The following is an 11,956-nucleotide window of genomic DNA, read 5'->3' on the forward strand; positions in this document are numbered from 1 at the left end:
CGCCCCGACTGAGGGCCCGGAACTCTGCGTCTCGGGGGCGGGGAGGACGTACAAGGAGGAACAGGGCGCGCGCCTGAGGCCAACGGACGTCGGGTCTTCTGGCAGACCCCAGCCAGGGCCCGAACCCCAGCCGTCAGCCGTGTTTACATTCCACCCGCGCAGGCCACGCGGCTTTTTGCCGCTCCAGCGCCGCTCGGCTCCGCCCCCGGAGCCCAGCGACCCGCCCCTCTGCCGCGCTCGCGCCAGAGCTCCCCCGCGTCCCGCCTGCGCGGCCCCGCCCCCCCGCGCGCGCGGGCCAGCCCACGAGTCCGGCCCCGCGCGGGCTCCGCAGCTCTAGCCGCGCAGGCCCCGCCCGGCCTCCGGGCCTCGCCTCTCCGGCGCGCAGGCCCTGTCACTTAGCCCCGCCCCGCGCTGGCCCCGCCCCTGGCGGTCCGGAGCGCCGGGGCCGGCCAGCGCCGCAAGGGGCGGTCCTGAGGGCGGTGGCTGGGCGGGCCCGGGCCCTCGGGCGGCCGCTGAGGGGCTCCCAGCCGGTCGGGGCGGGGCGGAGGGTGGCGGGAGGGCGCGAGGGCGGGCCGGGGGCCCGTTCCGCGCGCTGGGATTTTTAAATGTCCCGCTCTTAGCCGGGCGCAGGAGCAGCCGGCTCGGCCGCCAGCGCGGTGTAGGGGGCAGGCGCGGATCCCGCCACCGCCGCGCGCTCGGCCCTCCGCAGCCTCCCGCCTCCCGGCTTCCCGCTCGCCTCTGCCTCCTGCCTCCGGCCTCGGCTCGTGCAGCCCGCCTGCCTGCCGCGGAGACGGCTTCGGGTAAGGACCCCGCCGCGGGCTGCCGGACGGCGCGGCAGGCTGGGACTCCTGGAGCGCCCGGGTCGGGCCGGGCCGGGGTGGGGGTGGGGCGAGGCCGGGTCGCCGGGTCCCTGGAGGCGTCAGCGCGGGGTGCCCCGGTAGGGTGACTCAGGGACAGGCTACGGGGAGGTGTTGAGGGGAAGACTGAGGCAGCCGGGGCTCCGAGGGAGGCGATGGGCCGGCGAGGGTTTCGGGGGGCGTCGAGGGCCCCCCCCACCCCGGGTTCCGACCCGGCATCGCGGGCCGCTGGCGGCGCCGCGGGTGACAGGCCACCCCGGGCCCATCGGCCATTTTCCCGACCGGCCCGGGAGACTCCCGCCGCTGCTGCCGCCCGCGCGGGAGGGGGAGGGGTGCCCGGGACGGACCGGCGGGCCCTGGTCCCCTCCGCCGGCCGTCCTCACCCCACTGCCGCTTCGTGCCCCCAGGCCTGAGGTCTGATCCTGCGCCCAGCGCCATGCCGAGGGAAAAGAAGGAGAGGTGAGTGGCCTGGCCGCTGCGGGGAAGGGGAAGGTGTGCAGTGGTGGGGGAGGGGTGGGCCGAGATTTGGGGAGAACTCTTACCTCTGTGCCATCCTGGCTTTTCAGGGATGGGAAGGAACCCGGCACCATGAAAGAGGAAAGCGGCACCGATGTCTCTGTTCGCTCCAGGAAAAGGAAGGCAAATGTGGCCGTTGTGAGTACAAAGGAGACAGGTGGGGGAGGATTCCCCCCACCCCCCTTCTTACCTGGGTACCAGGCTGGGTTCTGACCACATATTTATTGATAGGGGGTCAAGGGGGGTGCGTTTGGCAGAAATGGTGCTCATAACCTTACCAGCTTTCTTTTTTTTCTCTCTCTCTGTGTTTTTGTCTTTGGGCTGTTTGGTGTGTTTCCTTGGGGTGTGGGTTGTTTTATGTTAGTTTTTGCAGGATCCAGATGAAGAAGTTGCCAAAATTGACAGGACCGTGAGACACCAGTGTGGCAGTCAGGTAGGTACATTTTCTGATTAGGTCTAAGTTGAGGGTCTCCTTTTTTGGGGTCACATTAAGTCTCATATTTCCTTGCCTTCTGCTGAAGACTTTTTCTCTAACTGTGGCCACAGTCCATACAACTGAGCGCTGTGCCTGTCAGTGGGCACTGACCTCTGCCAGCCTTGAGATTCCAGGAAGGTCTGTGTTCCTGACTGACATCCCTGAGATGACAAATATGCGCTGATGTCTGGAAGAACCAGAATGGACCTCACATAACTCAGTCCTCTCCTTTTGCCCTTGAGGAAACTGAGACTCAGTTAGAGGAAGAAAGTAACCTAGAGTCCTGTGCAAGCCAGGGGCGGAGTCTGTCCTACAGCCTCTCTGTGGGCTGGTGAACTGCGGGGAGGGCTCCTGAGACAGAGCTCTTTGGGTAACTGTGAGGATGGGGGTTTGTGTGTACACGCATAAGCACACATCCACACTTGTGTTTCTTCGTCATGGTGCTTAAGGACTTCCCGTTCCTGCTCCCACCCACTTTAGGTCATGTTTCAAACTTTTTCCCCCTTTCTGAAAGTTCTTCTAGCCCATCCAGCAATTACCTACAGTGGTCACTGTCACCTGGAGCTTGATCTGTCCTCCACCAGAGTATTAGGAGGACATTCTGTGTAATGATATGTGCATCTCAACACATTTTTAAAATTGACTAGTCCATTTCTCTTGCCCCTCCTTCATGGAGTTCCCGCCATATTTCTTACATGCTCATGGTATCATCATAATATCAGAAGTTCCTAGCAGAAAAAGCTTGTATTATCTCTCTGCCTCCAGAAATGGCTGGAGACTGTAGTTATGGCTCTAGTAGGGGAAGCAGCCTATCTCCAAACTAGCTGATTAGGCTTTCTGACGCTATAGCAGATAAAAGCTGAGCAGGAATAGTATTTGAGCTGAGGATACTGGTCCTGATTAGGTTAGCAGTGGAAGCACATCACTTTGTAGGGCAGTGAGCAACAGCCATAGCAACTGGGTTTGGAAGAGTGAAGGGCTTCAAAGTCGAGGGCCACATTATTTGTAAAAAGTTGTTACTGCACATAAGACCCTAGTAATTAGTATTTCTGGGGAGGTTCCACTGAATATTGAACAATGGCTTGATGATTTCCTTACTGTATTAGAAGAAGAAATACTTTACTTTAGGAAAGGAAATAAGACAGTGCATTCCAAGTTCTTTCCTTTTTTTCCTTTTTTCTCCCTGTAAAGACTTCAAACCAAGCAAGTTAATTTTTTGTGTATTTCTACTAAAATGGACCTCTACTTTGTGAAATTCAAGATTGGTTATTTTCCCGCCTGTGTTTTGAATTGAAGTTTTTAAAAATATATATTTATTTACTTATAGCTGTGTTGGGTCTTTGTTTCTGTGCGAGGGCTTTCTCTAGTTGCGGCAAGCAGGGGTCACTCTTCATCGCGGAGCGCAGGCCTCTCACTATCGCGGCCTCTCTTGTTGTGGAGCACAGGCTCCAGACGCGCAGGCTCAGTAGTTGTGGCTCACGGGCTTAGTTGCTCCGCGGCATGTGGGATCTTCCCAGACCAGGGCTCGAACCCGTGTACCCTGCATTGGCAGGCAGATTCTCAACGACTGTGCCACCAGGGAAGCCCAGAATTGAAGTTTTTAACTTAGGATGAAGCAAAGCTGTCCCTGTTGACTTCTTGGAGTTTTAGGGTAGTTTCTGTTCTCAAAGATAACCTGAGCTGTGCCTAGGGTGCCTAAGGTGGGGCTTTGGTCCTATCCTTGGACTGCAGAGAGTTGATAGATGTGATAACATGAATAGCCATATTATTTCCCACTAGAAGGCATTTTCATGGTTTTTCAGAGATTAATGGCAACAGGTTTCTACACATTTTGCAAAGTAGATAGCTTGAAAATTACCCATCATTTATGGAGCAATCAATGTCTTATTTCTCTGTGTAGATTCATGAAGCTAGAATTTTGTGGTAACAACCTTTTTGCCAATTAATTACACAGAATTTTTCTCTGGAGTTATCATAGTTCAGCCCTGTTCAACAGCTCTGAGCTACTTGTAGCCCTCATGCTCAACTCCATGAAACTGCTTCGTCAAGACCACATGGAACCTTTGATTCTTACCTTAGGTTTTTCTCAATGAAGATAATACTCTTTTATCTAAAGTCTATTTAATATATCCATTTTTGTTGTTCAATTTTTTGCATGAGACCCAACTTTTTTACTGAAGTGGAGTCCTGGAATTTCTATTAGTTACTTCTCAGAACATAATTTTGCATAAGGTAGTTTTATTCTCAGTTAAAAGTTGGTGTCTTGCTGTTACCCAGTTCCTTCCTAAAGTCAGACTGATCTTGCTTTCTTTGAGACATGGTATACACTCAAGTTAAATGATACAGACTTCATTATTCTGCTTCATCCACTGGTTCCTAAAAGGCCAACTTTGGGAACCATTTGTCTGCTTGTGGTTCACCCAATTTGTCTGTGAACTACAGGTAGGGAAATGTTACCGTTTTATCTCCAAAAGCCTCCTCTCAGCTATTTCAGCCATGTGGCTGTAGAGGGTGACAACCAGCTTCTGCTTTCAAAACTAGAATTCATTGTTGAATGAAGAGCAGCTTAAAGCAGTTGTAATGTGACCCTTTTTGAGTCAAGGAAATACTACCAGCACATGATACTAGAACTGGAAGGGGATGTTGCCCTTCTCCAACAGCTGTTGGCAAGAGCTGTCATGGTTAATTTGCATGCCCAATTCTTTGCACATTGGATGGAGAAGAGCTTTATCCTGCTTTGCTCTTCTCAGTATCCTGAAAGTGCTCTGGCTTCCTCTGAAAGTGACCGGTGTGCTGTGATAGCCACCCTGTCCCATATCTTCCAGGCAGCAATTAGAGCCCAAGTTTCTATGTTCATTTATAGTCTTCTCCGTTGTCTCTTTTCTAGTCAATATTAATGATCTCTCTGCTTTAAAAAAAAAAAAAAAGCCAAGAGTCTCAGACTTTTTATAGAGCTTCCATACTGGCAGGATTGTTAACATGCCCTGTCTTCAATAAAATTACTATTTTATAATTTTAAAAATCAATAATAGTCCTTTAGAGGAAGATAATAGAGTAGCTTTAAAAGGAAAAATGTTAAATGGCAAAATGACATTATTTTCCAAATATTAAAAATTGACTTAAATTAAGTATCTGGAATCTTTAAAAGAAGCATTGTTTGGGTTTTTTTAATAGGTATATATATTTTTTTTAGATGTTGGGGGTAGGAGTTTATTAATTTATTTATTTTTGCTGTGTTGGGTCTTCGTTTCTGTGCGAGGGCTTTCTCTAGTTGTGGCAAGCGGGGGCCACTCTTCATCACGGTATGCGGGCCTCTCACTATCGCGGCCTCTCTTGTTGCGGAGCACAGGCTCCAGACGCGCAGGCTCAGTAGTTGTGGTTCACGGGCCTAGTTGCTCCGCGGCATATGGGATCCACCCAGACCAGGGCTCGAACCCGTGTCCCCTGCATTGGCAGGCAGATTCTCAACCACTGCGCCACCAGGGAAGCCCTGTTTGGGTTTTTAATGATGGTTTATTCAATTAGCATTTATCACTCTGCAAGGCTTTGGGGTAGGTTTCAGAGGTCTTCAGGAATATCTAGGCTTTATCTCTACAGACTTTTTAATATATCCTGTGACTATTGCTTGATTCGGTTTTAACTAGGCAGATGCTCCTTTTGTTTCATTTTGAGTTAAGGAAAAGGAAAGGTCCCCGTTTTGTAATAATTTTGGCTTGACCTGCAACCAAACGAAGATGTCACATTTGGTGGGTTTTGTTTTAAAATGGGGAGACTTTAAATATAGATGGCAATCAGTTTACATTTTTTATACTTGTGATTGTGGAGTGCTTATGTAAATGCTTTTACTGGAAATTGTCTTTCACTTTTAAGACATTTCATTAGGTTAGTTGTACTTACTAAAAAAAACAAATCTTTGAATTGTGACCAAATAATCTCACAACACACTTTAGGAGTCATGCTCAGTGTCTTACTGAGCTGCCAATAGATTTTATTCTTTTGTTTTTTTGGTAACGTAAGAGCTGTTTGCATTTTGTCTTACCCTTACTGCGTCTATTTTGCTGCTCAATCACTTCATATGAGGATGATGATGTAGAGGGTAAAATGCTACTGACTGTAGTTTTCTTAGGTTTTACTGCATAGACTCCTAAGCTAATGACAAAATGAAATGAAAGCTTGGAGTCATTTCTGTGTCTTCCTTGCTATCTCCATCTTAATTTAGGCCAGAATATTGACTTAGGCCTAGAGGTTTCTCTCCAGCGTGAAGACATTTTCTGTTTTACTGGCTGTTTGACAAATCAATGAATGTAAAAACAGCTGGTTTACATCAAACATTTTTTTAATGTGTCTTTCTTTACAGCCTTGGGACAGTAATACAGTCTGTGAAAACCCCTGTTCCTTGATTCCCACACCTGACAAAGAAGAGGATGAGCTCGTATACCCGAATTCTGCATATAAGCCTCAGAGTTGCACACCATCTAGAGCCTCGCCACTGCCTGTACTGAAGTAAGCTGACTGCTGAGTGCCTTCTGGATCTCTCACTCCCTGTGTGCACTCCCGCCTCACTAGTATGGATGCATACTGACACCTGTCTTTTGCTTGCTTTTGTTTTTTGTAGCTGGGCAAATAGAGAGGAAGTATGGAAAATCATGTTAAACAAGGAAAAGACATACTTGAGGGATAAGCACTTTATGCAGCGGCACCCTCTTCTGCAGCCTAAAATGCGAGCGATTCTTCTAGATTGGTTAATGGAGGTGAGCTGGAGCCTTCCTGTTAACTAGAAGCATTGGCCATTTCTAGTTTCTTCTGTGCTGTTATAATCTCTTCAAGTGTTTGATTCCGTTGACACGTTCTGTGTCTCTGAACTGTGGTATATATACTACAGTGGCCTAACTTTTTTGCTTATGTACTTCCTTAAAAGAATTTCTGAAGTATCTTTACCCCTTAGATATTTTTAAGTTGGCATCTAATTTTTTTCTCAAAGTTTAAGTAGTTGCAAAGGTTGTATTTTCCAATTAATTATAAATATTGATATTTGATCTTTCTATTTGTACACTCAAATTGCTTTTTATTTTTTTTGTGTGTGGTATGCGGGCCTCTCACTGTTGTGGCCTCTCCCGTTGCGGAGCACAGACTCTGGACGCGCAGGCTCAGCGGCCATGGCCCACGGGCCCAGCCACTCTGCGGCATGTGAGATCTTCCCGGACCAGGGCACAAACCCGTGTCCCCTGCATCGGCAGGCGGACTCTCAACCACTGCGCTACCAGGGAAGCCCCTCAGATTGCTTTTGAGTGTACACAGTGGAATATGGATAACAGCTATTTGATAGCCACTACCAAATGTTTTAAAAATATATGAACAAATTTATCTTTGAGTCAGAAAATTTACATTGTTTCTTTTTAACTCCTTGGGATTCATTTCTCTTTACCCACAGAATTTTATCCTAACAAAATATTTTGTTCAAATCTTTTATTGATCACACTATCATACTTCTCTACAATAATTGATCAAAATAACAAGTATTACAAATTGTGATGAATAATTGTTAAACATAAAAAGTAATATTGTATAGGCAGTGCACCTCCTTCTGGGAGGAAGTGTGGGTGACTCAGTAGTGGCTCAATTAAGGACACTTCCTGGACACCTCTGTAAGCCTTGGGTGGGTGAGAAGTGGGCTTTCTTCTGTGATGTGGAAGGACATCTCAGGCAGATCTGTTTTATGAAAGCACATATGGAAGTTGAGTGTCTATTCCCTAAAACTGAACTGTGCCATGTACCCTTTAGGAAGTCTGTATTAGCAGGGGTATGTGTACCCCTGTTGTGATTGTCCTAGAGTCAAATCCCCTGCTGCCATTTTACGTCTGTGTGCTTCAGTCAGGCAAGTCACTTAACTGTGAGTCTTGGTTTTCTCATCTGTAATGTTTTCTAGCAATATTTGCTTGCAGTTTGTGTGGATTAGAAATAAGTACAGTTTACATGGTAGGCAAGAAAAGATAGCTATTTTTATCATTCTTAATTTGCTTTTCTTTATTGGTCCCTGAAAATGTCAACATAGAAAATGTACAAATGTACAAATTCTTTGGCCTTGCTGTTGTCCACAGACCCACCATGGCACATAGCCCTTAGGGGCCTTTTGGAACATTTTATAGTTCCTTGAAGCATTAGATGTGGTGTGCTTTAACCTCTCAGGCTTCAGCTCATAAGATGATATGACTGAGAGGTTCTATTTTATATAATGCAATTGATGCCATTGATGCAATTGATGCTTTAAAGAAATGATTTTCCCTGCAAGTCAATGAAAAAAGTCATGTAATACTATTGAAAGGATAGAAAAGAATGGTAACCTTTATGTCTTCAGTGGGACAAGACTAGAGTCCACAGTTCACAGGCAGTCTCATCTGCAGCGATGTTAAGTTTCCCAGCCCCTAGCCCAGCCAAGAAGTCTGTACATAAGAAAGGCAGTGCTTATGCTGTGTGCCCAATGGTGAGCTGGGTAAAGTAGTCTGAAAGTTTGTTCCTTAGAGAACAGAAGCTCTAGTTTTACTTCTAATCCTATTGTAGTTGTGTTATTTTATAAAAACTAACTCTAAATATGGCTCCACCTGGACATAGAGAAACACTCTATGGTGATTGATGGAGTTTTCTACTAATGTTCTGTTTGTTGTTTCCTTTGGTACCTTTTCTACTTATTAACCCCATGAAGTGTACTTACATGGGATATACTGTTTAGGAACAGCAGTTTTAAATGCACAATCAGACACTTGATGACAGTAATGAATTGAGGTCTAATATTTCCTTGGTCCTTTTCAACTCCATCATGTACACTATTTCACCATGCCTCACAGCAATCCTGTGAGATAGGCAAAACAGATATTGTCTTAATTTTATAGTCTGAGATAATCCAAGATAAATGGGTTTGTCTAAAGGGGAGCCTATGCTGGAACCTAGATCTCCGAGTCTTTTGTTTAATGTTTTTAAAAAACCATTTGCCTCTTGTGATTAACAGATTAACAGTGTTTTAGTGTTGTAGTCTTTAAATAAATGTATGTTCCAGCTTTCAAACTTTCATACTGATAGTGCCCATTGTGAAGAAATATGGTAGTTCTTTCCTCATGTCATAATGAAACTTATAAAGGGGGACACCTTTCTTTGAGAAAATTCCATTTTTCCTTGAAATGCTGCTTTTAACAGGCTGTGAATGTACCTTCTTTCGCAGCCTATGAACGTTTGCTCTTATATTATAGATCACAGAACACTTCATCCTTATACCTGAGTTCCAGTTTTTCATTGTGCATGTGCTTAGGGACAAGCAAGGTAACCATCCTTTCAGAGAAGCCAGGTTCTCTCTCTTGATTTGGTTATATTATCCTTCACCAAACTCATGACAAGTTTTTTGTCTTTCTTTTTTTCTCAAGTAACTGTTCTAAAACTTACTATTTTTTCAGGTGTGTGAAGTTTATAAACTTCACAGAGAGACATTTTACTTGGCACAGGATTTCTTTGATCGGTATATGGCAACACAACAAAATATTGTAAAAACGCTTTTACAACTTATTGGGATTTCGTCTTTATTTATTGCTGCCAAACTTGAGGTAAATAATTTTCAAATATTTGTTATGTAGTACATGCTTGAGCTCCACTGAGATGAGGGGAAGAGGTCAACTATTTGTCTAAATTTTTCTAATTTGAGGCCTTCTAAAGTTCAGCCACACACACAAAAAAGCTAGAAATTAACCAAGAAAAGTATGAGTATACAAAATGCTTAGGTTAATATAATTCCTTTAATCAAAAAAATTAAACTTTGACCTGAGAGGATTAAAATTTTGGTGTGATTAGAAGGGTGAATGGGCACAGCTTTCAAACATGTTGAAAAGGTGAAAATTTCAAAGCTCCCCATTGAGTAAAAGTTTGATTGATTTATTGATTGATTGATGTGGGTAACTGTTTCATTTCTTTCACAATTAATGCATTTTGAACCACTGGAGTGGCTCTTGTATTTATCCCATCAATGTACCCTTTCCTTCTTTCTATATCAGCATATTAAAAAGAATAAATTGGGAGGTACATTATAAGTTAAAACTATCAGAGATGGACTTTTTGCCAGTAGTATCTTCCTTTTATTTCCTTTCAGGAAATCTATCCTCCAAAGTTGCACCAGTTTGCTTATGTTACAGATGGGGCTTGTTCAGGAGATGAAATTCTTACCATGGAGTTAATCATTATGAAGGTTGGTTACAAGTTAGTTTTTCAGTCCTTTTTAAAAATTCCTACATAATATCTTTTCTATATTCAGCATGAGTGCATCTGGCTAGGTGTTCTCTAGGTGGACACACTGTGGCATGGGAAATGGCTGCATTTTGAACTCCTTTAGAGGACCAAAGGGAGTAGCAATGTCTTTTTCTTTTTTCAACCATTGGTCTCTTCTCTCTGTTTTCCCTTAGGCCCTTAAGTGGCATTTAAGTCCCCTGACCATTGTGTCCTGGCTGAATGTATACATGCAGGTCGCATATCTAAATGATTTTTATGAAGTGCTCCTGCCGCAGTATCCTCAGCAAATCTTCATACAGATTGCAGAGGTAAGTGGCTTTATTACCTCTGTGGGGTGACCTACCCCACCACTAGATGGAGTAACTTTAGAAGGGATGTGTGTTGGCCGTGTCCCTCAGTGTTCTTTTCTTCTCCATAGCTTTTAGATCTCTGTGTCCTGGATGTCGGCTGCTTAGAATTTTCTTATGGGGTACTTGCTGCTTCTGCCTTGTATCATTTCTCTTCATCTGAATTGATGCAAAAGGTTTCAGGTACGTTGGCTTTCCAGCCCATTCATAGGTGTATTGAACTTATAAACCAGTTGTTGGCCTCATTTGAGCCTAGCATGTATTTTCATTGCAGGGTATCAGTGGTGTGATATAGAGAAGTGTGTCAAGTGGATGGTTCCATTTGCCATGGTTATAAGGGAAACAGGAAGTTCAAAACTTAAGCACTTCAGGGGAGTTCCTGCTGAAGATGCACACAACATCCAGACCCATATAAACAGCTTGGATTTGCTGGTCAGTACTGTTCCTTGTTTCCCAGACGAATTCTTAAAACTGCCTGAGCAGCCTCTTCACTTTCTTTCCCACAGGCTCCAGATATCCCTAAAAGACTCTGATTCTTTTAATTCCATGGCAAAGAAAAATGGTGGTCAACAGATCCTCTCTCTAAGTATCATGTAGCCCAGAGACTTTTAGATTGTTCTTTGCTATTTTTTTCCTTCACTCATCTCCGTAGAAAAAAGCACAAAGTAAGTGAAGCCCAAAGTATACATTCTTCCATGTTAACATTTCTGGCTTTTATTCTTATCATCAGGACAAAGCCCAAGTAAAGAAAGCCATATTGTCTGAAGAAAATAGGATTTCTCCTCTCCCCACTGGGGTCCTCACCCCCCCACAGAGCAGTAAGAAGCAGAGCAGTGGGCAAGGAACAGCATGACCACACCAGCATCCTCACCAAAGACAGCTGTGCGGAAGTGCCTGCCCCCAGTTCTCTCCTGTCTACTGCAGCAGAGGCGTGCATTTGCTTTTACAGAGATATTTAAATGGAAGAGCATGTCTCTTCCGCAACAGAAGGTTTCTGTGGATGGCATTGGACAGGGAGAAGTGTTTCTTATTGAATGCTTAGATTTTTTTAATAAGTGGGTCGAGTACACCAGCCACCTCCAGAACACCAATGAGTGCTCCAGATGCTGCTAAGGAGGGTGATACTTGACTTGATTGACTGTTCACACAAATAACAAAGGCTTGAAGTTGAGGAGTGCCATGTTGCTGTTGGTCTCCCCCTGGCTGTTCTGGGTCGAGTCGTATTAAGTGGAACAGGTGGTTGTGAGCGTTAACGGTGCGCAGCCCACAACCAGCTATGCTGGGGGCCTCCCCTTTCCATACTATCAGTTGACAGTGTACAATGCCTTTTATGAACTGTTGTTTTGTAAGTGCTGCTATGTTTATCCGTTTTTTAATAAAGATAAAACACTGTCTTTGAGACAGCTGGTTTTATGAGCTATGTCTGGTAATTTAAGTTAGGAGTCAACTTTGAATGTGGCTATATCAGGTTCTCTTTTTTAACTTCATGCTTCTCA

The 11,956-nt window shown here is 45.1% G+C and overlaps 1 protein-coding gene across 1 annotated transcript; it reads left to right on the forward strand.

The window, feature by feature from the left end:
• The first annotated feature begins 718 nt into the window (after nucleotides 1-718).
• On the forward strand, nucleotides 719-11,717 carry CCNE1 (cyclin E1). The gene is made up of 11 exons (XM_082862550.1): nucleotides 719-800; nucleotides 1,265-1,316; nucleotides 1,424-1,511; nucleotides 1,738-1,806; nucleotides 6,206-6,351; nucleotides 6,464-6,599; nucleotides 9,977-10,072; nucleotides 10,287-10,421; nucleotides 10,532-10,643; nucleotides 10,735-10,892; nucleotides 11,191-11,717. The coding sequence occupies exons 2-11, from the start codon at nucleotides 1,294-1,296 to the stop codon at nucleotides 11,311-11,313; spliced, it is 1,086 nt and encodes a 361-aa protein (XP_082718676.1). The 5' UTR covers nucleotides 719-800; nucleotides 1,265-1,293; the 3' UTR covers nucleotides 11,314-11,717.
• Nucleotides 11,718-11,956: the final 239 nt, after the last annotated feature.

This window comes from Leucopleurus acutus, assembly GCF_964270905.1.
Source record: "Leucopleurus acutus genome assembly, chromosome: 20".
Lineage (NCBI taxonomy): Eukaryota > Metazoa > Chordata > Mammalia > Artiodactyla > Delphinidae > Leucopleurus > Leucopleurus acutus.